Source organism: Hypanus sabinus, chromosome 12 (genome assembly GCF_030144855.1).
Source record: "Hypanus sabinus isolate sHypSab1 chromosome 12, sHypSab1.hap1, whole genome shotgun sequence".
NCBI lineage: Eukaryota > Metazoa > Chordata > Chondrichthyes > Myliobatiformes > Dasyatidae > Hypanus > Hypanus sabinus.
In genome coordinates, this window is record NC_082717.1 from 25,479,140 (window position 1) to 25,500,710 (window position 21,571).

Below are 21,571 nucleotides of genomic sequence, written 5' to 3' on the forward strand. Positions count from 1 at the left end.
CAGTTAGGATGGTACACAAACTGCAGGGTGTCCGGTGAGGGGGGCATTCAGAATAAGGTAGTAAACTGCATGACATTGGCTTTGTGGGAGGTGCCAGAGAGTGATAGTAGAGGGCTGCCTCTCTGACTGGAGGCCTGTGACTAGTGGTGTGCTGCAGGGATTGGTGCTGGGTCCATTGTTGTTTGTCATCCATATCAATGATCTGGATGATAATGTAGTTAACTGGATCAGCAAATTTGCGAATGACTCTAAGATTGGGGGTGTAGTGGACAGTGAGAAAGACTATCATGGCTTGCAGCAGGATCTGGATCAGCTGGAAAAATGTCAGACAAGTGCGATGGTTTGCACTTCAGTAGGACCAGCCAGGGTAGGTCTTATCTAGTGAAGGCAGGGCACTGAAGAGTGTGGTAGAACAAGGGGACTTGGGAATAAAGGTACATAATTCATTGAAAGTGGTGTCACAGGTAGACAGGGTCATAAATAGAGCTTTTGGCATTTCGGCCTTCATAAGTACATGTATTGAGTAGAGAAGGTGGGATGTTATGTTGAAGTTGTATAAGATGTTGGTGAGTATGGAGTGCAGTTTTGGTCACCTATCTACAGGAAAGATGTAAACCAGGGTGAAAGAGTACAGAAAAATTTACAATGGTGTTGTCGGGTCTGGAAGACCTGAGATATAAGGAAAGATCAAATAGGTTAGGACTGTATTTTTTAGAATCCAGAAGATTGAGAGGAAAGTTATACAAAATTATGAGGGGTATATATAGAGTCGCTGCAAGAAGATTTTTTTCACTGAGATTGGGTGGGACTACAACTAGAGTTCATAGGCTAAGGATGAAAGCTTAAGGGAAACATGAGGAGAAACAACTTCATTCAGAGGGTTGTAAGAGTGTGGAGTGAGCTGCCAGCTTCATTTCGCCACTTAAGAGAAGTTTGGATATGTACATGGTAGTAAGGGTATGAAGGGCCATGGTCTCAGTGCAGGTTGATGGGAAAAGGCAGTTTAAATGGTTTCAGAATGGGCTAGATGGGCCAAGGGGCCTGTTTCTGTGCTGTACTTCTCTATAACTCAATGGCTTATTCAAATGGGAAAAGAAAGAAGTCAAAATATTTGTTTCCTGAGCAGAAGTAAGATTGTCAGAATGTTCTGTTAATCTGGAATGAGTGGATGGAATTTATATGAAGAACACTCAAAATGCTGGAGGAACTCTGTGGATGAGGCAGCATCTCTGGAGGGAAAAAGGCAATATTTATGGGTCTAGATCCTTCATCAGGATTGTTTCGTGAGGAGGGCAGGAGAAAAAAGCAACTGGGTGAAAATGGATGAAGGAAGTGCTGGCAGGTGATTGGTGAATCCATCTGAGAGGTGTGTGATTGGAGGAGAGCAGGAAAGATGTAAGAATCTGGGAGTTTATAGGTGGAAGTGACAAAAGGCTGAAGTAGATTGACTCTGAAAGGAGAGGAGAGTCCAAAGTGGGCCATTGAATAAAGAGTAGGAGCTGAGATGGGAAATGGGAAGGAAGAATGTGCAAGTGTTGGGCAGATTAAAGGGTGGGGAGGCAAAAGAGAAGAGGTAATAAGGCTGGTGGGATAAAGGGAAGAATTGTATTTCTATGGTACAGTATTTAATGCTATTTATATAGCAATGTTTACCCCATAATAAGTCCCAAAAAGACTGTGCAGAACGAAGAGCAGAGCTATGAATGACCAGTCAATTGTCCTTTATAGTATATTGATTACTAGATGTTGGCCATGACTTTGTTGGAACTTACTTTTCTTTTTGAAACTGCAACCAGATCTATATTCTGATTAATATCTGAAGCAAAAGGTGATTGTTCTCACAATGCAACACTTCTTCACTAAAATTTCAGTCTGATTAATATATTTAAGGTCCAGATTTGGATTTGAATGCAAGGCATTCAAAATACTACCAATTGATAGAATCTATGGGTGAAGGTCTGATGCAAGTATTGGAAGTAACGGGCTAACATATGCAGGCATGAAGCATGATTAACATATTATGTCTAGTATAGAGAAGATGGCCAAAAATCAAAGAAACATCTGCAAATTATGAAATGGAAAATCGAACCCTACCTTTCTGCAACCTTTGACATTTTTAACCGATGCCTGTCCAGCTGCATTTGCCAGAATTTTATCTGTAAAAGGAAAGTACATCAAAATAAACTCACAAAATTGTACAACATTGCTCTTATATAACACTTCTGCTACTCACCTGATCAATACTACTCACCTGCTGATGTAGCTCTTCTACTGTCGGCTGCTTTGCTTCTGGCGCAGGGACATGAGTAGGACTGTGACCTCGGACATCATTTTGTAATCCATAGACAGACTAAACACAAGATGGAAATAAGAATAATTTGGAAGTGTAAGTCCCTGGCTTGCCTCATATCTAGCTGACTTTGGCTTTTAGTACACATGGGGATTTTATGAAATAGAAGCAAGAACCCTCTACAAGGGAGTTCACCACTCAATAGGAGCTTTCTGGAGTCCTTTCATGGAGTTACAAAATATTTGCTTAATTCAGCCACAATTTACTGATTCCCCTAACTATGACTAGTTTAAAGCAATTGGTAATTTAGAGTTACTTACAGCTAACTAGACAGGTATAATAGATGAAGTATAGCTTTAAGAAGCTGTCTGAAAAGTTCTAGGAAGTTTCGCTGCCTTCCTCGATCCAAATTGATCAGCATTAAGGACCAAGGCCTAAGAAGAAATCACATTTGGTGTCCGGCATAACTTATGTTTCGTGTGTTGTTTTGCATCCATACTCTGATGCCACAGCAAGCAAGTTTTGTATTGCACCTGTCCCTCACTGTACTTGTACATATGACAATAAACTGAACTTGATGTGTGATTATGATCACTATGAAAACTATGTCTACTTTGGAATAAAATAGATTGCTTTATTAGTCATAATTATTTATAACTTATGGTTAATTTAGGCTTTTGTTATTAATGTTACTTATATGATGTTATATACCTGTGATGATGCTGCGAGTAAGTTTTTCATTTCATCTGTGCATACCTGTAATTGTGCACTTGACAATAAAATCAAGCTTGACTTTGATCACTCTTCATTTCCAACTGAATTGCAAGCTTAGAACCATAGAACATTACAGCACAGAAACAGGCCTTTTGGCCCTTCTTGGCTGTGCCGAACCATTTTTCTGCCTAGTCCCACTGATCTGCACCCGGCCCATAACCCTCCATACACCTCTCATCCATGTACCTGTCCAAGTTTTTCTTAAATGTTAAAAGTGAGCCCGCATTTACCACTTCATCTGGCAGCTCATTCCACACTCTCTGTGTGAAGAAGTGCCCCGCAATGTTCCCCTTAAACCAGGGGTTCCCAGCCTGGGGTTGCCCGCGCCCCCAGGGGATGTGAGATGAAATTTCAAGGGGTGCAACAAAGAGTGGCTTGTGTGCTTGAGTGACAAGTCACGGGTCATCACTCAGCCAGCTGCCAGCGTGCCTTGAGAAGTGGTAGTAATGTTTGTCCCAAGCACACTCCAGTCTCCAGCTGCCCGAGTCAGCATTGAGGATTCTCATCAGTGTTACCTGGGAAGTTACACCTCAGAGTTGAGGAGTCTCGTCAATTTACTGTTTACAATTTTTTCTGAATAAATTAGAATCTAATTGCTCAATTTATAATTTCATTTTATGCACTGAGTTAAAAGCTTATTTTTTTAAGTTCAATTTGTTTACCCACAGTATTGTATGTGGTTTAATTTGTGGCTCAAAAATTAGAAATTAGACTTCTTCATCTTCAAATGTGATATTACTTCTGTATGGGGTGCGGACATTAATCAAACATTTCCTAGGGGTGTGGGTCATAGAAAAGGTTGGGAACCACTGCTTTAAACTTTTCCCCCTTCACCCTTAACCCATGGCCTCTGGTTTTTTTCTCCTCTAGCCTCAGTGGAAAAGCCTGCTTGTATTCACTCTATCTATACCCATTATAATTTTATATACCTCTTAAATCTGTATAGGTTCCATGACCTCACTACTTGTTTGCCTTATTTCCATTGACTCCATGCCAGTTTCCTTAGTAAATACAGATGCAAAACCATTTAAGATCTCCCCCATTTCTTTTGGTTCCATACATAGCCGACCACTCTGATCCTCAAGAGGACCAATTTTATCCCTTACTAACCTTTTGCTCTTAATACTCCTGTAGAAGCTCTTTGGATTATCCTTCACTTTGACTGCCAAAGCAACCTCATGTCTTCTTTTAGCCTTCCTAATTTCTTTTTTAAGTATTTTTTTGCACTTTTTATACTCCTCAAGTACCTTATTTGCTCCCTGTTTCCTATACATGTCATACATCTCTCTCTTCTTCTTTATCAGAGTTCCAATATCCCTCGAGAACCAAGGTTCCTTATTCTTATTCACTTTGCCTTTAATCCTGACAGGAACATACAGACTCTGCACTCTAAGTTGTCTCTGCTTGGTGAGCCTTCAGATAATTACCGCATGGAATGCTGGCATGAGGGAGGATCTTAATAGTATCATTATATTCTGCAAACAATGAGTAGTTTGGATGCTGTTATGAGTCCCTCACTTTTCGATGACTCAAAAATTTATCCATCATGGGTTCTAACATTACCAATTTTAACATAGCCATTTGCAGTTTTACAAGATGTCTAATGTAATAAAATACACCAATAACTTAGAATCAGAATCAGGTTTAATATCACTGTCATATGTTGTGATATTTGCTGTCTTTGTAGAATGCAATTCATAATAATAGAGAAAAATGTATGTGTGTGTGTGTGTGTGTATAATAGTTAAATTAAACAAGTAATGCAAAATAGAAAGAAGAGGTAGTGAATTGGTGTCCATGAGTTCAATGTTCATGCAGAAACTGGATGAAAGAAGGGAAGAAGCTGTTCCTGACTCACTGAGTGTGTGTCTTCAGACTTCTGTACCTCCTTCCTGATGGTAGAAATGATAACATACCATTTCCCCTACTTCATCTATCTGGCAGATCCATAATCTGGAGCATTTGGATAAAAAGTTCTTTTATAACTTTTCTATAAGTTGTCTAACAAGAAATCGGGCCATGGTAGGATATACACTTTATTGCTTCCAATTTGTTTCCCAGTGTGTTAGATTCTATTTTAGATACCATGCTTTTCCAATGCATGAGTGATACATGCACTCAGCTCTACATTGGTCTCTCAGTAAACAATGCCCTACAATATTCTGTCAACACATTTCAGCAATTAATTAGGCACCGCTATATTCTACCAGTTCTTTAGGTTTCACGTTGTTCTGCCAATACATTTGGTTGTACAATGCTCTGTTGATATTTTGGAATTCTCAGTGTGCTGCCAATATACTGAATCTGCAATATTTTGTCTCAGTACTCTGCTTCACATTGGACCCTATATTTCTCTTGTCAGAATAGTAAGTTGAACAATCTTTTCTCAGGAGTTTTGAAAGTATATTTTACCTTTCTTGTTTTGTGAGGATTTCTCATTCGGGAAGATTTCTTTATGTCCACTTCAGTAGTATTTACACATCCTGGCTAAAAGCAAGAAGAAACAAATTTTAAATTTATACTTATCGTACCTTTCATCTACAGGCATCTGACATAAGGTAGTACATGAAAATGCACTAGAAAGTATTGAATTTCTGTACATAAGGAACATGAATAAAGCAAAACTTTGCACTAATGACCTGAGATTTCAAATGTTCTTAAAATAGTGTCTAATTATATAGGAAAAAATGAAGCACAGACTAATAAAATGACTTGATGAGCACTGGGTCCCAAAAATACATTGCAACTCTCAGTATGGAACTGTACATCAGTATGCTACAGAATACCCGCTGGGCTTCTTTTGTGTAATATTCATCCAGCTCCTTTGTGTTGTAGAAATGATTTGACCCAAAGTATATAATCAGTTAAAAAAGTATAGTGACGTCAAGTTTTCCCAGAGAAAATGCCCATTAGGCTCCCAATGGAGAAAAATGGTTAATGAAAATAAAAGGAGATAAAATGGTATTTCAAACAAGTCAAGGCAATCTCACAGTCTAGAAATTCCACTGTGCACAGTGATACACAATGGACTTTTAACAGGAGAACTGGCTGTACATTTATCACATCAATTCTGATGTTTGCAATTTTTCTCCCAAGTATAAAAACTAAATCCCATGTTGCTTATGTATTTGATGGCATACAATGGCATAAATTACATGAAACTCACTTATGCAGGCACAGTAAGACAGACGGGTCATTTAAGCGGATGTCAGCCTTCATAACAATAATGTTGCTGATATTTAAATGGATGATGCCATGGAGGTCCCAAGCCTGTGGTTCAGGGCCAGGAACTCATTTAAAGTAGGCTTCTGTTAAATTTAAACTTCAAGCTTCAAGATTGCTTAATGTCATTTCCAGTACATGAGTGTAAAGGAGAACAAAATAATTGTTACTCCGGATCTGATGCAGCACACAAAAAAAAACAATAAGATAAAGAAAACAATAATAAAAACACAATATATATAAATACATAACATAGGTTATATATACATAGATTGATTGTATATACAGTACATAAAATGTTGCCAGGTTCAGGAGAGCCTGTACATAAGATGACTGAAAAAGTAGTACTGTTGGCATGGGACAGACAATCCAAGAGCAGGGTGGGTGGGATCGTTCATGACATTGCTAGCCATTTTCTGGCACCTTTCTGTATAAATGTTCTTGTTAGTGGCTTGACTGGTGCTGGTGATGCATGGGCAGGTTTGCTTACCCGTTGCAGGGCCTTCCTATATGCTGCAGTGCAGTTTCCGTACCGTACAGTGATGCAGCATGTTAGGATGCTCTCTATTGTACACCACCTGTAGAAGGCCATGAGTATTGGTATGTCCAGCTCTCTTCCGTCTCCTCATAAAGTAGGGCGTCGGTGTGCTTTCTTGATTGTGTGGGATGTGTTCTGGGAACATGAGAAGATGGTCACTCCCAGAAGTTTGACACTGCTCGCAGCTTCCACTGGTGTGCCGCTGATGTTAGGAATGGTGCAAGTTCTCTTGAAGTCAGTAACAATCTCCTTTGTCTTATTGACATTGAGGAAGGAGCTATTTGCCTGGCACCAGGCACCTCCATCTCTTCATTGCCATCGGCAAACTTGACAATGTGATTACTCGGGTATTTGGTCATGCAATCATGTGAGCAGAGTGGACAGCAATGGGCTCAGCATTTAGCCCCTGCGGGCACCGGTGTTGATGATGATGGAGAGGGAGGAGCACTGCGCATCTTGACTATCTGAGGTGTGTTAGTTAGGAAGTCAAATACCCAGTTGCACAGTGGTGTGTTTAGACTGACGATCCAGGAGTTTGTTCACCAAGATCTGTGGGACAATAGTGTTGAATGCCGAATTGAAATCCAGAAACAATATTCTGACATAAGTGTCCTTGTTTTCTAGGTGTGTCAGGGCCAGCTGCATGACAGGTGCTATGGCATCCACCATAGAGCAGTTTTGTTGATAAGCATATTGGTCAGTATCTGGTGTGGCAGGAATGGATGTTTTGATGTGTACTATTCCCACCTGTTCAAAGTACTTCACCCCATATTGCAACTTCCCCTCTCCTAACCTACTAATTCCCATGACACCATACCATAACTTCAATACACCCCACTCAGTATCAGAGCAGATAAAGACCACAAGAAATGGTGTAAGACACTGCTAATCTCCTCATGCAAGTAGTGAGCCCCCACTCACTACTTCTCTGACCTCTTTCCACAGACCAAGTGTCTGGAGAAAGTCCTTTGAGTCTAGAACATAAAAGAATTATGCTGTTCTTGTACAAACCACCCAATGGTCCTGTTTATGTGCCTTTATCGTTCCGAAGTATTCCTAGGTGTGGATGCCAATTATCATCTGATGTAGATGCCATAAAAACAGAAGGAAATGCATTTCTTTGGGCAGCCTGATTAATCGTCCACATAGTTACAGTAAGCAGGTTGGCTCTGCTCTGTATGTTTATCTCTCTGAGCTTGTTTTCCGGAAAAAATCTGTGTCTAGCTGATAATTTATTTCCAAATGGCACATCTGCTCTGCCCAGTCAATACCTTCAGGTGGCAGTGTGGCCTCAGACCCAAGCACAGTGAATCCTGAGACTGTTATCATGCTGATGGCAGTGAGCAGTTGCGAAGTTCAGTTCATCAGCTAATCAGTGGGGCTTTAGACATTCAGCATTAAATAATGAGCATGTTTAGTTCTGTGCCAGCTAACAATCTCAAACAAAGCAGTGAGAAATTTGCCAAGACAAAAATATGGAGTGGGGCAACAGTGCCATATTGAGGGAACATTGCTGGTTCTATCTGTGGAGATGTTTCCAAGATGGCAGAGCTGTGATTTCCATTGAGATTGCACCTCTGATTTAGTTATTTCTTAGCTGGTGTTTAGGTTTCTAGGGATGGTTTTGGGGATAGAGAGGGGAGTTAGGGGTCATGTTAGGTTTTAGGGACAGAGATGGTGCGGAATTAGAGGTCAGGCAGAAGTCTAAGTCTTCGCTCTGTGCTCAAAGGCTTGTGATGTGGACTTGGGACATTTGTGGATGAGGGCTGGTGGACCCCCCCCCCCCACCCCACCCGGGTCAGCGAGTAGCTGGCAGTTTCCAGAAATGGAGCTGTGTTCAGACAGGATGAATGAGGTCCGATGAACACCTGGGTTTGCAAATCGGTGAGACCAGAGTTCGAGGTATAATGCTTGTGGTCCTGTCTTCAGTGAGTCTGGAGTTTGAGGCCTAGTGAGAGTGACCATGGGGTCGATGCTGTGGACAGAGGCCTGAGGGTTGAATAGGAAATCCAGAAGTCGAGGCCTGTTGGCCAGAGACCCAAGTCTGCGAATCTCTGCAACCGTGTTGGGGAAGTTAAAGCCCAAAGTCCTCAAGGCCGAGTCCAAAAGCAAGTCTGCCAGAAGCTGAAGAAGATGGCCTATCCTAGCGTTAGTGGACTGTGTATGTGTGGGAGTGAGGAATGGACCTGTTTTGCTCTTGTTGCTTTGTATGTTCTGTTTGTGTTCGTTGATGTTCTACTGAGCATTGTGGGCATGCTAAATTGGTGCCAGAATCTGTGACACCACCTGCAGTGAACCCCAGCATATCCTCAGTTGTGTTGGTTGTTAACACAAACTATACATTTTGCTGCATATTTCAATGTGCTGGTTGGCATCCATCTGTCGTGAAGGATAATGGGTGATCATCATCATCGGCACAAGTCTAGGTGGAAGGTATGGAGATCCGGAGATGCACAGTTGACAAGAACCTCCTCTTGGCCTCATCAGTGTTGTTCAACGGAAATCTTGTGAAGCAATATGTTTGGCACCAGCTTGGCTGTAGAAATGGCTGGAAGGATTATCAGTGACATCCAGCTACCTTGGGGGCTCCACCCCGGATTTGCTGTCTGGGTTTACTCCCGTAGCCTTCGTCTCTCCTGAGGCTGCCCACAAGGCAGTGGGGCTGGGGATTTCAGTGTATGTGTGATAAGTAAACTTGAAGCTTGAAATCTTGACTCTTTCCTGTGAAGGGTGAAGGCAGAGGCTTCAACTTCTACCTCAGCTGGATGCTACAGACCCGATTGCAGTATTTTTAACCCTGTGAGAGATTACTTAGCAAGGCCATTGTCAAGCATATACATGGGAGGCTGGTGCAGAAGGTTCAGTCACTTGGCTTTCAGGATGAGGTAGTAAATTAGATTTGACATTGACTTCACAGAAGGAGCCCAGAGAGTGGTAGTATACGGTTGCCTCACTGACTGAAGCCCTGTGACTCGTGGTGTGCCGCAGAGTCTGGTGCTGAGCATGTTGTTATTTATCAATCATATTAATGATTTGGATCATAATATGGTAAACTGGATCAGCAAAGATGTGGATGACACCAAGATTGAGAGGTCAGTGGATAGTGAGGGGTCTGGACCAACCAGAAAAATGGGCTGAAAAATGGCAGGTGGAATTCAATACAGACAAATATGAGGGGTTACATCTTGGGACGTTCAACCAGAGTTGGACTTACACAGTGAAAATTAGGGGACAGCAAGATGCTGTACAACAAAAAAGACCCATAATTCCTTGAAAGTGGCATTTCAGTAAATAGGGTTGTAAAGAAAACTTTTGGCACAATAGCCTTCATAAACCAGAGTTTTGGTTCAAGTTCTGGGATATTATGTTGAAGTTGTATAACACATTGGTGAAGCCAAATTTGGAGCATTGTGTACAGTTCTGGTCACCTACCCACAGGAAAGATGTCAATAAGATTGAAAGAGTGCAGAGAAAATTTACAAGGATGTTGCTGAGAATTGAGAACTTGAGCTACAGGGAAAGGGTGAATAGGTTAGGACTTTATTCCATGGAGCATAGGAAAATGAGGGGAAATATGATAGAGGTACACAAAAATATAACAGGTATGGATTAAATTCTCTGCATCAGTAAATAAGGCACCTAAGTTCAACTACGAGTCTCCTCTTATGAAATGTGTCTCTAGCCTCACCCAGGAAATTAGCCCAGGGGCTCACCTGTTAAAATGAAACTGAATGTGGGAGCCAGCATGGTCCCAATTTCACACAGGATGAACCAGTTAGAATATTCTGCATTTTGTCCTTTTTTTCCCCTTTGTACTACCTTGATCTGTCTGGATGGCACGCAAGCATAATCTTTGCACTGTGTCTTGGCACCAAACACTACGTTAAAATATTAACTTTGAGGAAAATCTTGACCCACTAATATGACTCCAGTTGCAGCAAATTGGTGAATCAAAGTTATGGTTTAAAAGAAATATGGGAGAGGCAGCAGACAATGGCCTCAACTTGAATCTGTTCCTCCCTCCACAGATGCTGCCAGACTTGCCAGAAATCTTCCCAGCATTTCTGTTTTTATATTCTCGGTGGCTCCTCTGCACATGATTATCATGTCATAAAGCTCGAAGAATTACTGAAAACTCTGACAACTCACCCTTGATGACGCAGTTCCTGGATTAATAACTTGCCTCTACCACATAGTGCAGTGCAGTGATTGGATTCTATTTCGAGAAATGCTAAATGAATGGCTGAGATTTGCTTCAATTATGTCCTGATCATTTCATTAAAGCCAAGAGATACAGCAGCTTGCAAATTCTTTGTTGCTGGAAATCTAAAATATGCAAAACTGTATAAGCCATAAAAGCTGTTTTTATTTGTTGTTATTTTTAACAGGAGGTTAATTTATTGAAGATTATTCCTGTTTAACTTAAAATGTGAATTATTTAAGGTCAACCCAACATAAATTGAGAAAAACAACACAAAACAATTGAAGAGAATGTTCAGTTTTTTTTGTCAAGAGACAAAATATAAAAACCAAAATTATATCTATTCACAAACATTTTGGCTTCTCTTTAAACTGTTAATCTTTATGTAAGTTCTCTAATTGATCGTAATTATTTTAGAAGAATCTGATGAAATAACAGAGGTAAAGCGTATACTGATTCCATGGGCTCGTACTGTTGGCGTAGCAGAAAATCAGACAACTTCCTCGTAGCAATTCTATATCTTAGAATAATGAACTGTCCTCCACCTTCTCCGCACCACACCAGCCCCAACCTTATCATCGAACCCACAGACAGAAGGGATGCTGTTGTGGTCTGGCAGACCAACCTTACCTTGCTGAGACCAGGCAGCAACTCTCAGACACCTCCTCTAACCTACCCTTTGAAAGGGACCCTCACCAGACCAGCAAAAATCTGTTTCTGATGCCATTACTAACTTCATCAACTCTAGAGAACTCCCATCCACTGTCACCAGACTCATAGTTCCCTTTCTCCACACTGCTTGTTTCTACCTCCTACCTAAGATCCACAAACTTGACAGTCTGGGTAGGCCCATTGTCTCTGCCTGCTCCTGCCCCACTGAACTCATGCCCGCAAACCTCGACTCCATTCTATTACCCTTGATTTATTTCCCTCCAACCTACATCCATGACACTTCACATGCTCTCTCAATCTCCTCCACAAATTTCAATTCCCTGGCACTGACTGCCTCATTGTCACCATGGATCTCCAGTCCTGTACATTTCTATCCCCCATCAAGAAGGCTTTAAAGTTCTCCATTTCTTTCTCAACAAAACCTAACATTTCCCACTGTTACCTTGAAATCACCACTTCCTACCATCCCCTATAAAAATGCTATTCCCCTTTCTCAGTTCCTTTGCCTCCACTACATCTGTTTCCAGGATGAAGCTTTCCATTCCAGGGCAACAGGGATGCCCTCATTCTTCAAAGAATGGGGTTTTCCTTTCTGCACCACTGATGCTGCCTTCACCCACAGTGCCTCCATTTCCTAGACATCTGCGCATACCAATTTTCCTCTCAGCCCCAATCTCCTTCAGATCCCTTCATGCCCTGATCAGTCAAGAATCTATTGCCCTCTGCCTTAAATATACATAAAGACTTGGCCTCTACGGCTGCCAGTGGTAATGAATTCTACAGGTTCACCACCCTCTGGCTAAAGGGATTCTTCCATACTTCCATTCTAAAAGGACGCCCTTCTATTTTGAGGCTGTGTCATCTGGTCTTAGACACTCCCACCATAGGGGATATTCTCTCCACATCCACTCTGTCAAGGCCTTTCACTATTTGATAGGTTTTGTAAGGTCACCCCTCATTTTTCTAAATTCCAGTGAATGCAGGCCTCGAGCCATCAAACTCTCTTCATAAGACTAGCCATTTTATCCTGGAATCACTTTAATGAACCTCCTTTGAACCCTCTCCAGTGTCAGCACATACTTTCTAAGATAAGAAGCCTAAACCTATTCAGAATACTCTAAGTGAGGCCTCAACAGTTGCTTTATAAAGTCTCATCATACATCCTTGCTTTATATTCTAGTTTTCTTGAAATTAATGCTAACATTGCACTTGCTTTCCTCACCACAGACTGAACCTGCAAATTAAACTTTAGAGAATCCAGCACAAGGACTCCCAAGCTCCTTTGCACCTCAGATTTTTGTATTTTCTCCCCATTTGGAAAATAGTCAACACTTTCATTTCTTCCACCAAAGTGCATGACCATACACTTCCCAAAACTGTCTTCCATCAGCCACTTCTTTGCCCATTCTCCTAATCAATCTGTCCTTTTGTAGCCTCCCTATTTCCTCAAAACTACCTGTACCTTCACCTATCTTCATATCGTCTGCAGATCTTGCAACAAAGCCATCAGTTCCATCATTCAAATCATTGACAAATAATGTAAAAGGTATCAACACAGACCCCTGTGGATCACCACTAATCACTGGCAGTCAGCCAGAAAAGTCTCCCTTTGTTTCCACTCTTTGCCTCCTGCCAATCAACCACTGCTTTATCCATAGAACCATAGAACCATAGAACCATAGAACATTACAGCACAGAAACAGGCCTTTTGGGCCTTCTTGGCAGTGCCGAACCATTTTTCTGCCTAGTCCCACTGACCTGCACCCGGCCCATATCCCTCCATACACCTCTCATCCATATACCTGTCCAAGTTGTTCTTAAATATTAAAAGTGAGCCCGGATTTACCACTTCATCTGGTAGCTCATTCCACACTCCCACCACTCTCTGTGTGAAGAAGCCCCCCCCACCAATGTTCCCTTTAAACATTACCCCCTTCACCCTTAATCCATGTCCTCTGGTTTTTTTTTATCCCCTAGCCTCAGTGGAAAAAGCCTGCTTGTATTCATTCTATCTATACCCATCATAATTTTATATACCTTTATCAAATCTCCCCTCATTCTTCCACGCTCCAGGGAATAAAGTCCTAACCTATTCAACCTTTCTCTGTAACTCAGTTTCTCAAGTCCTGGTAACATCCTTGTAAACCTTCTCTACACTCTTTCAACCTTATTAATATCTTTCCTGTAATTCAGTGACCAAACAGCACACAATGATAGAATCTTTCATGTAACACCATGGACTTGTTCAGCAGCCTTATATGGGGCACTTTGTCAAAGGCCTTCTGAACATCCAAGTACACAACATCAACTGGTTCTCTTTTGTCTACCTGCTTGTTATTTTTTCAAAGTATTTCAACACATCTGCCAGGTAAGATTTTACTTTGAGGAAACCATGCTGATTACAGCCTATTTTATCACGTGTCTCCAAGTACCCCAAAGCCACATCTTTAACAAATGACTCCAACATCTTCTGATCACTGAAGTCAGACTAACTAACCTATCATTTCTTTTCTTCTGCCTCTTTCCCTTCTTGAAGAGTGCAGTGATATTTGTAATTTTCCAGTCTTCTGGAACCATTCCAGAATCTAGTGATTCTTCAGAAGTTATTACTAATGCCTCCACAATCTCTACAGCCACCTCTTTCAGAACCCTGGGGACCATGTGGTCCATGTGACTCATCTACCTTCAGATCTTTCAGTTTCCCAAGAACCTTCTCTCCAGTAATGGTAACTTCGCACAGTTCATGACCCCTGACATCTGGAACTTCTGCCATACTATTAGTGTCTGCCACAGTCAAGACCAATGCAAAATACTTATTTAGTTCATCCAACATTTTGTTGCCCCCCATTTCTACCTCTCCAGCATTGTTTTCCAGTCGTCTGATATCCACTTTTGCATCTCTTTTGCACTTTACGTATCGGTACTCTCTTTAATATTATTGACTAGCTTATTTTGGATTCCATCTTTACCTTCTTGATGTCTTTTTTAGTTGCCTTCTGTTGGTACTTAAGAAGCTTCCCAATCCTTGATCTTGCCACAATTTTTTGTTCTGCTATATGTCTTCTTTTTGCTGTTATGTTGACTTTGAAGTGCCTTGTTAGCCATGGTTGTGTCATAGAAACTTAGAAAAACCTACAGCACAATACAGGCCCTTCTGCCTACAAAGCTGTGCCAAACATATCCTTACCTTAGAACTACCTAGGCTTACCCATAGCCCTCTATTTTTCTAAGCTCCATGTATCCATCCAGGAGTCTCTGAAAAGACCCTATCATTTCCACCTCCACCGCCGTTGGCGGCAACCCATTCCATACTCTCACCACTCTGTGTAAGAAACTCACCTCTGACATCTCCTCTGTACCTAAAGTCATCTTTCCTTCAGAATACTTCTTCAACTTTAGGATGTATATATCCTGTACCTTCCGAATTGCTTTCAGATAATCCAGCTATTGCTGGTCTGCTATCATCCCTACCACTATTCTTTTCCAATCAGGTTAGGCTAACTCCTCTCTTATGCTTTTGTAATCTCATTTACTCCACTATAATACTGATACATCCAACATGAGCTTTTCCTTCTCAATTTCAGGATAAATTTGATCATATTATGATCACTTTCCCCTCAGGGTTCTTTTACCTTAAGATCTCTAATCAATTCCAGTTCATTGCACAATACCCAATCTAGATTAGCTGATCCTCCAGTGGGCTTAACCATGCTCTAAAAAACAATCTTGTAGACATTCTAAAAATTTCCCCTCTTGGAATCCTTCAGCAACCTGATTTCCCCAATTTACATATTGAAATCCCCCTGACCATTGTAACATTACCCTTTTGGCATGCATTTTCTATCTCCTGTTGTAACTTGTGGATCACATCCTTACTACTGTTTAGGAGGCTGTATATAACTCCTATCAGGGTCATTTTAGCCTTCAGTTCCTTAGCTCAATCCACAATGATTCAACATGTTCTGACCCTATGTCAACTCTTTCAAATGATTTAATTTCATTTTTTACCAACAGAACCACACCACCCCCTATCCTTTCAATACAATGTGTATTCTTGGACATTAAGTTCCCAGTTATAATCTTCTTTCAGCCATGATTCAGTGATGCCTATCACTTGCCAAGCAGTGACTGTGCTACAAGTTCATTGACCTTATTTCATGTACTGTGAGCATTCAAATATAATTCCTTTAGTCCTGTATTTATCTTTTTCTATTTTGTCTGCCTTTTACATTGCAATTCATCCTGTTGACTACATTTTTGCCCTTTCATCAGCCTATCCTTGCTAGGAGTCTCACTACACACTGCCTTTGTTTGTAACCCAGCTACCTCATCTTTGCAATATCACGCTGGTTCCCACTCCCCTGCCAAATTAGTTTACATCCGAACAACTCTAGCCAACCTGCCCAAAAGGATTTTGGACCTCCTTGGGTTTAGGTGTAACCTGTCATACCTTCACCAAAAGAGATCCCAATGATCCATAAATCTGAACCCCTGCCCCGTGCACTAGTTCCTCAGCCACACATTCATCTGCAAGATCATCCAATTCTTACGTTCAACACGTGGTACGTGGAACAGACTACCCTGGAGGTCCTGTTTCTCAGCTTCCTACCTAACTTTCTAAATTCTCTCTTCAGGACCTCCTCACCTTGTCTACCTATCTCATTGGCACCAATGTGTATGGAGACTTCTGGCTGCTCACCCTCTCCCTTGAGAATGTAATGGACACCATCTGAAATATCCCAGATCCTGGCATCATGGAGGCAACATACCATCTGAGTCTCTCTTTATGCCCATAGAACCTCATCACTGTGCCTTTGACTAAGGAATCTCCTGTCAACACTGCAGTCCTCTTCACAGCATTGATCTACTGAGCCACAGCAACAGACGCAGTGCCAGAGACCTTAAGACCAAAAGATCACAAGACTTAGGAGCAGAATTAGGCCATTCAATCCATTGAGTCTGCTTTGCCATTCCATCATGGCTGATCTCAGATCCCATTCAACTCCGTACACCTGCCTATCCTTTGATGCTCTGACCAATCAGGAAACTATCAACGTCTGCCTTAAATATAAGATAATATCAAATCTATCTAGTATGATGTATGATGTTGTAGAAATAAAAGACAGTATCTAATTAAAAGCTCATATGTACAAAGTCGTAAAGAGTAGTGGGAGACTGGAGGATTGGGAAAACTTTAAAAAAGCAACAGAGACCAGCTAAAGAAGAAATAAGGAAAGGGAAGATAGAGTATGAAAGTAAATTAGCACCAAATATAAAAATAGATAGAAAAAGTTTTTATAAATATATAAAGTGGAAGAGGGTGGCTAAAGTCAGTGTAGGTCCCCTGGAAGATGATGGGAAAATTGATATTGGTTGATAAGGAAATGGCTGAGGCATTGAAAGACTAATTTATGTTGGTCTTCACGATGGAGGACATGTCTAGAATGCCAAAGAAGGATGTTATGAATGAAATGCGAGGTGAGGACCTTGATAAAATCACTGTCACTAAAGAGACAGTGATGAATAAGCTAGAGTGCTGAAGGTAGATAAGCCCCCTGATCCTAATGGGATGCATCCCAGGGTGCTGAAGGAATTAGCGGAGGTTATAGTAGACATGTAGGTAATCATTTATCAAAAATCTCTGGACTCTGGGGAGGTCCTGGTGGATTGGAAGAAAGCAAATGTCACGCTACTTTTAAAAAAAGGATGTAGGCAAAAGGTGGGCAACGATAGGCCAGATAGCTTAACATCCGTAGTCAGAAAATGCTTGAAGTTGTCATTAAAGAAGAAATAGTGAAACATTCAGAAAGGAGTGGTTCCATTAGACAGACGCAGCATGGATTCAGAAAGGGCAGGTCCTGTTTGACCAACTTACTGGAGTTCTTTGAGGACATAATGAGTGTATTGGATAGAGTGGAACAGGTAGATGTCGTATACCTGGATTTCCAGAATGCGTTCGATAAGGTTCAGCACAAGAGACTTATAAATCAGATAGGATGCATGGAGTCAGAGGAAGTGTATTGGCATAGATAGTGGATTGGTTAGCTGATAGAAGGCAGAGAGTCAGAGAGTTGGTATAAATGGGTGTTGCTCCAGTTGGCAGTCCGTGGTGAGTAGGGTGTCGCAGGGGTTGGTGCTGGGCCCGCAGCTGTTTACCATTTACATTGATGGTTTGGAAGAGGGGACTGCGTAGCATTGCAAAATTTTCTGCTGACACAAAACTGAGTGGAAAAGCAAATTGTACAGAGGATGTGGAGAGTCTGCAGAGGGATATAGATAGGTTAAGTGAGTGGGCCAAGGTCTGGCAGATGGAGTACAATGTTGGTAAATGTGAGATCAAACACGAGGAAATCTACAGATGCTGGAAATTCAAACAGCAACACACACAAAATGCTGGTGGAACACAGCAGGCCAGGCAGCATCTATAGGGAGAAGCACTGTCGACGTTTCGGGCCGAGACCCTTTGTCAGGACCCCTGAAAAATGTGAGAGCATCCACTTTGGAATGAATAATAGAAGAGCAGATTATTATTTAAATAGTGAAAGATTGCAGCATGCTGTTGTGCAGAGGGACTTGGGAGTGCTTGTGCATGAATTGCAAAAATTTGACTTGCAGGTACAACAGGTTATTAAGAAAACAAATGGAATGTTGGCCTTCATTGCTAGAGGGATTGAATTCAAGAGCAGGGAGGTCATGCTGCAACTGTACAGGGTACTGGTGAGGACGCACCTGGAGTACTGTGAGCAGTTCTTGTCTCCATACTTGAGGAAGGATATACTGGCTTTGAGGCTGTGCAGAGGAGGTTCAACAGGTTGATTCCAGGGATGAAGGAGTTAACCTATGAGGAGAGATTGAGTTGCCTGGGTCTATACTCTCTGGAGTTCAAAAGAATGAGAGAATTTCTTATAGAAACATACAACATTTTGGAAGATAGATAAGATAGAAGTAAGAAAGTTGTTTCCATTGGTAGGTGAGACTAGAACTAGGGGACATCACCTCAAGGTTCAGGGGAGAAGATTTAGGATGGAGATGAGGAGAAACTGTTTTTCCCAGAGAATCTGTGGAATTCTCTGCCCAGGGAAGCAGCTGAGGCTTCCTAATTAAATATATTTAAGGAACAGTTAGGTAGGTTTTCACATAGTAAGGGAAGTTAGGATTATGGGGAAAAGGCAGGTAGATGGAGCTGAGACAGATCAGCCATGATCTTATTGAATGGTGGGGCAGGCTCGATGGGCTGGATGGCCTACTTCTGCTCCTATTTCTTATGTTCTTATCTTCTTATATACCCACGGACTTGACCTCCACCGCAGTCTGTGCAGAGCATTCCACAGATTTACTACTCTCTGGCTAAAAATAATCTTCCTTACCTCTGTTCTAAAGGGTAGCCCTCAGTTTTGAGGCTGTGCCCTCTAGTTCTGGATGCCCCCACCGTAGGAAACATTCTCTCCACATCCACCTTATCTAGTTCTTCCAACCTTCGATAGGTTTCAGAGAGATCCCCCGCATTCATCTAAATTCATAAATCTAAAGTGAGTACAGGCCCAAAGCTGCCCAACACTCCTCATATATTAACCCCTTCATTCCCAGAATTATCCTCATGAACCTCTCGTGGATTCTCTCCAATGACAACACATCCTTTCTGAGATATAGGGCCCAAAACTGTTGACAATACTCCCAGTGTGGACTGACTAATATCTTATAAAAGCTCAGCATTGTCTATTTACTTTTAAATTCTATTCCCATTGAAATAAATGCCCACATTGCAGTTGCCTTCTTTACCACAGACTCAACCTATAAATTAACCTTCTGGGAGTCTTGCATGAGGACTCCTAAGTCCCTTTGTACCTCTGATGTTTGAATCTTCTCCCCATTTAGATAATAATGCGCACTACAGTTCCCTTTATCACAATACATTTCCTAACACTGTATTCCATCTGTCACTTTTTTGCCCATTCTAAATCCTATTGCAATACCTTTCCACCTATCTTTGTATCATCCACAGACTTTGCCACAAAGCCATCAATTCCATTATTTAAATCATTTACAAACAATGTGAAAAGTAGCAATTCCAAAACTGACTCGTGAGGAACACCTCTAGTCACTGGCAGCCATCCAGAAAAGGTTCGCTTTATTCCCTTTCACTGCCTCCTACTTGTCAATCGTTCTGATACCCATACCAGTATCTTTCCTGTAATGCCACAGGATTTTATCTTGTTAAGCAGCCTCTTGTGTGGCACTTATCAAATGCCTTCTGAAAATCCAAGTAAATGACATCCACTGCCTTTCCATTGTCCACCGTGCTCACTACTTCCTCGAAGAACTCTAACAGATTTGTCAGGCAAGATTTTCCTTTACAGAAACCATGCTGACTTTAATGTATTTTCATCATTAGTCTCCAAGAACCTTGAAACCTCATCTTTAATAATAGACTCTAACACTTTCCCGTACACTTAGGTTAGGCTAACCGGCCTAAATTTCATTCTTTCCTTTCGCCGTCCTCCCTTCTTAAAGAGCGAAGTGGCACTTGCAATCTTCCAGTCCTCTGGGACCATGCCAGAATCAAGCGATTCTTGAAAGATCATTACCAATGAATCCATTATCTCTTCAGCAACCTATAGGATGTGGTCAGTCCATCTGGCCCAGGTGATGTATCCACCTGAAGACCTTAGAGTTTCCCTAGCACTTTTTCCTTTGTAATAGCAGTGGCACTCACTCATGCTTTCTGACACTCACGGAACTCTGGAACACTGCTAGAGTTTTCCACAGTGAAGACAGATGCAAAGTACCTACTAAGTTAATTTGCCATGTCTTTGTCCCCCGTTAGTACCTCACCAGCATCATTTTCCAAAGGTCCCTTTTGTTATCCTGCTTTATATTTTTGGCAAGCTGGCCATCATATTTCATCTTTTCTTATAGCTTTTTTAGTTGCCTTTTGTTGGATTTTAAAAGCTTCCCAATCATCTAACTTCCCACTCACTTTCGCCATCCTATATGCCCTTTCCTTGGCTTTTATGCAGTCCTTTACTTCCCTTGTCATCCAGAGTTGCCTTCCCTGCCATTTGAGAACTTCTTCCTCTGTGGGACATATCTATCCTGTGCTTTGCAAACAATTCCCAGAAACTTCAACCATCTCTGCTCTGCCATTATCCCCACCAGTATCCACCTGAGCAAACTCTCTCGTGCCTCTGTAATTCCCTTTATTCCATTGTGATACTGAGACATGTGAGTTATTCTTCTCCCTCTCAAATTGCAGTATGAATTTAATCATATCGTGATGACTGCCTCCTAAGGGTTCTTTGTGTTGAGCTCCCCAATATGATCTGGGTTATTACACAACACCCAATCTAAGATAGCCTTTCCCTGAGTTGGCTCAAGCACAAGCTGCTCTAAAAAAGCCATCTTGTAGGCGTTCAATAAATTCCTTCTCTCGCAATCTGACACCAACTTAATTTTCCCAATCCTCTTGCATATTGTAGTTCCCCATTACAATTGTGTCATTACCCTTATTACAGACCTTCTCCAGATCCCCTTGCAATCTCAATCCCACATCTTGGCTACTATTTGGAGGCATATATATGAATCGCATGATGGTTTTTTTTATACTCACAAAGATTCAACATTCTCTAACTCTCTGCAAGGCAGTCACAATGTGCTTGTAGTGGAAGAAATAAATTTTCAAAGCGATGAATGGGATATCAATCAGAAAGCCTCCTTTTGCCTGGATGACATTAAGCAGTCCTGTTGGAGTTGCACTCATCTCGAATTGTGCAAAGTATTCCTTTACATGTAGCTTTTAGATGGTGGAAAGTCTTTGGTATCAAAACTTGTCCACCAACGATACCCATAATCTGCAATACTCTTGCATTACAATACA

The 21,571-nt window shown here is 41.4% G+C and overlaps 1 protein-coding gene across 1 annotated transcript in view; it reads right to left on the reverse strand.

The window, feature by feature from the left end:
• Positions 1–21,571, reverse strand: part of LOC132403321 (regulator of G-protein signaling 7) — a 469,317-nt gene that overhangs the window by 25,820 nt on the left and 421,926 nt on the right. Inside the window, exons 9-11 of the mRNA XM_059986772.1 lie at positions 5,477–5,551; positions 2,252–2,350; positions 2,095–2,156 (exon numbers count right to left, since the gene is read on the reverse strand). Coding sequence (XP_059842755.1) covers positions 2,095–2,156; positions 2,252–2,350; positions 5,477–5,551 — 236 coding nt within the window. The remainder of the gene's footprint in view (positions 1–2,094; positions 2,157–2,251; positions 2,351–5,476; positions 5,552–21,571) is intronic.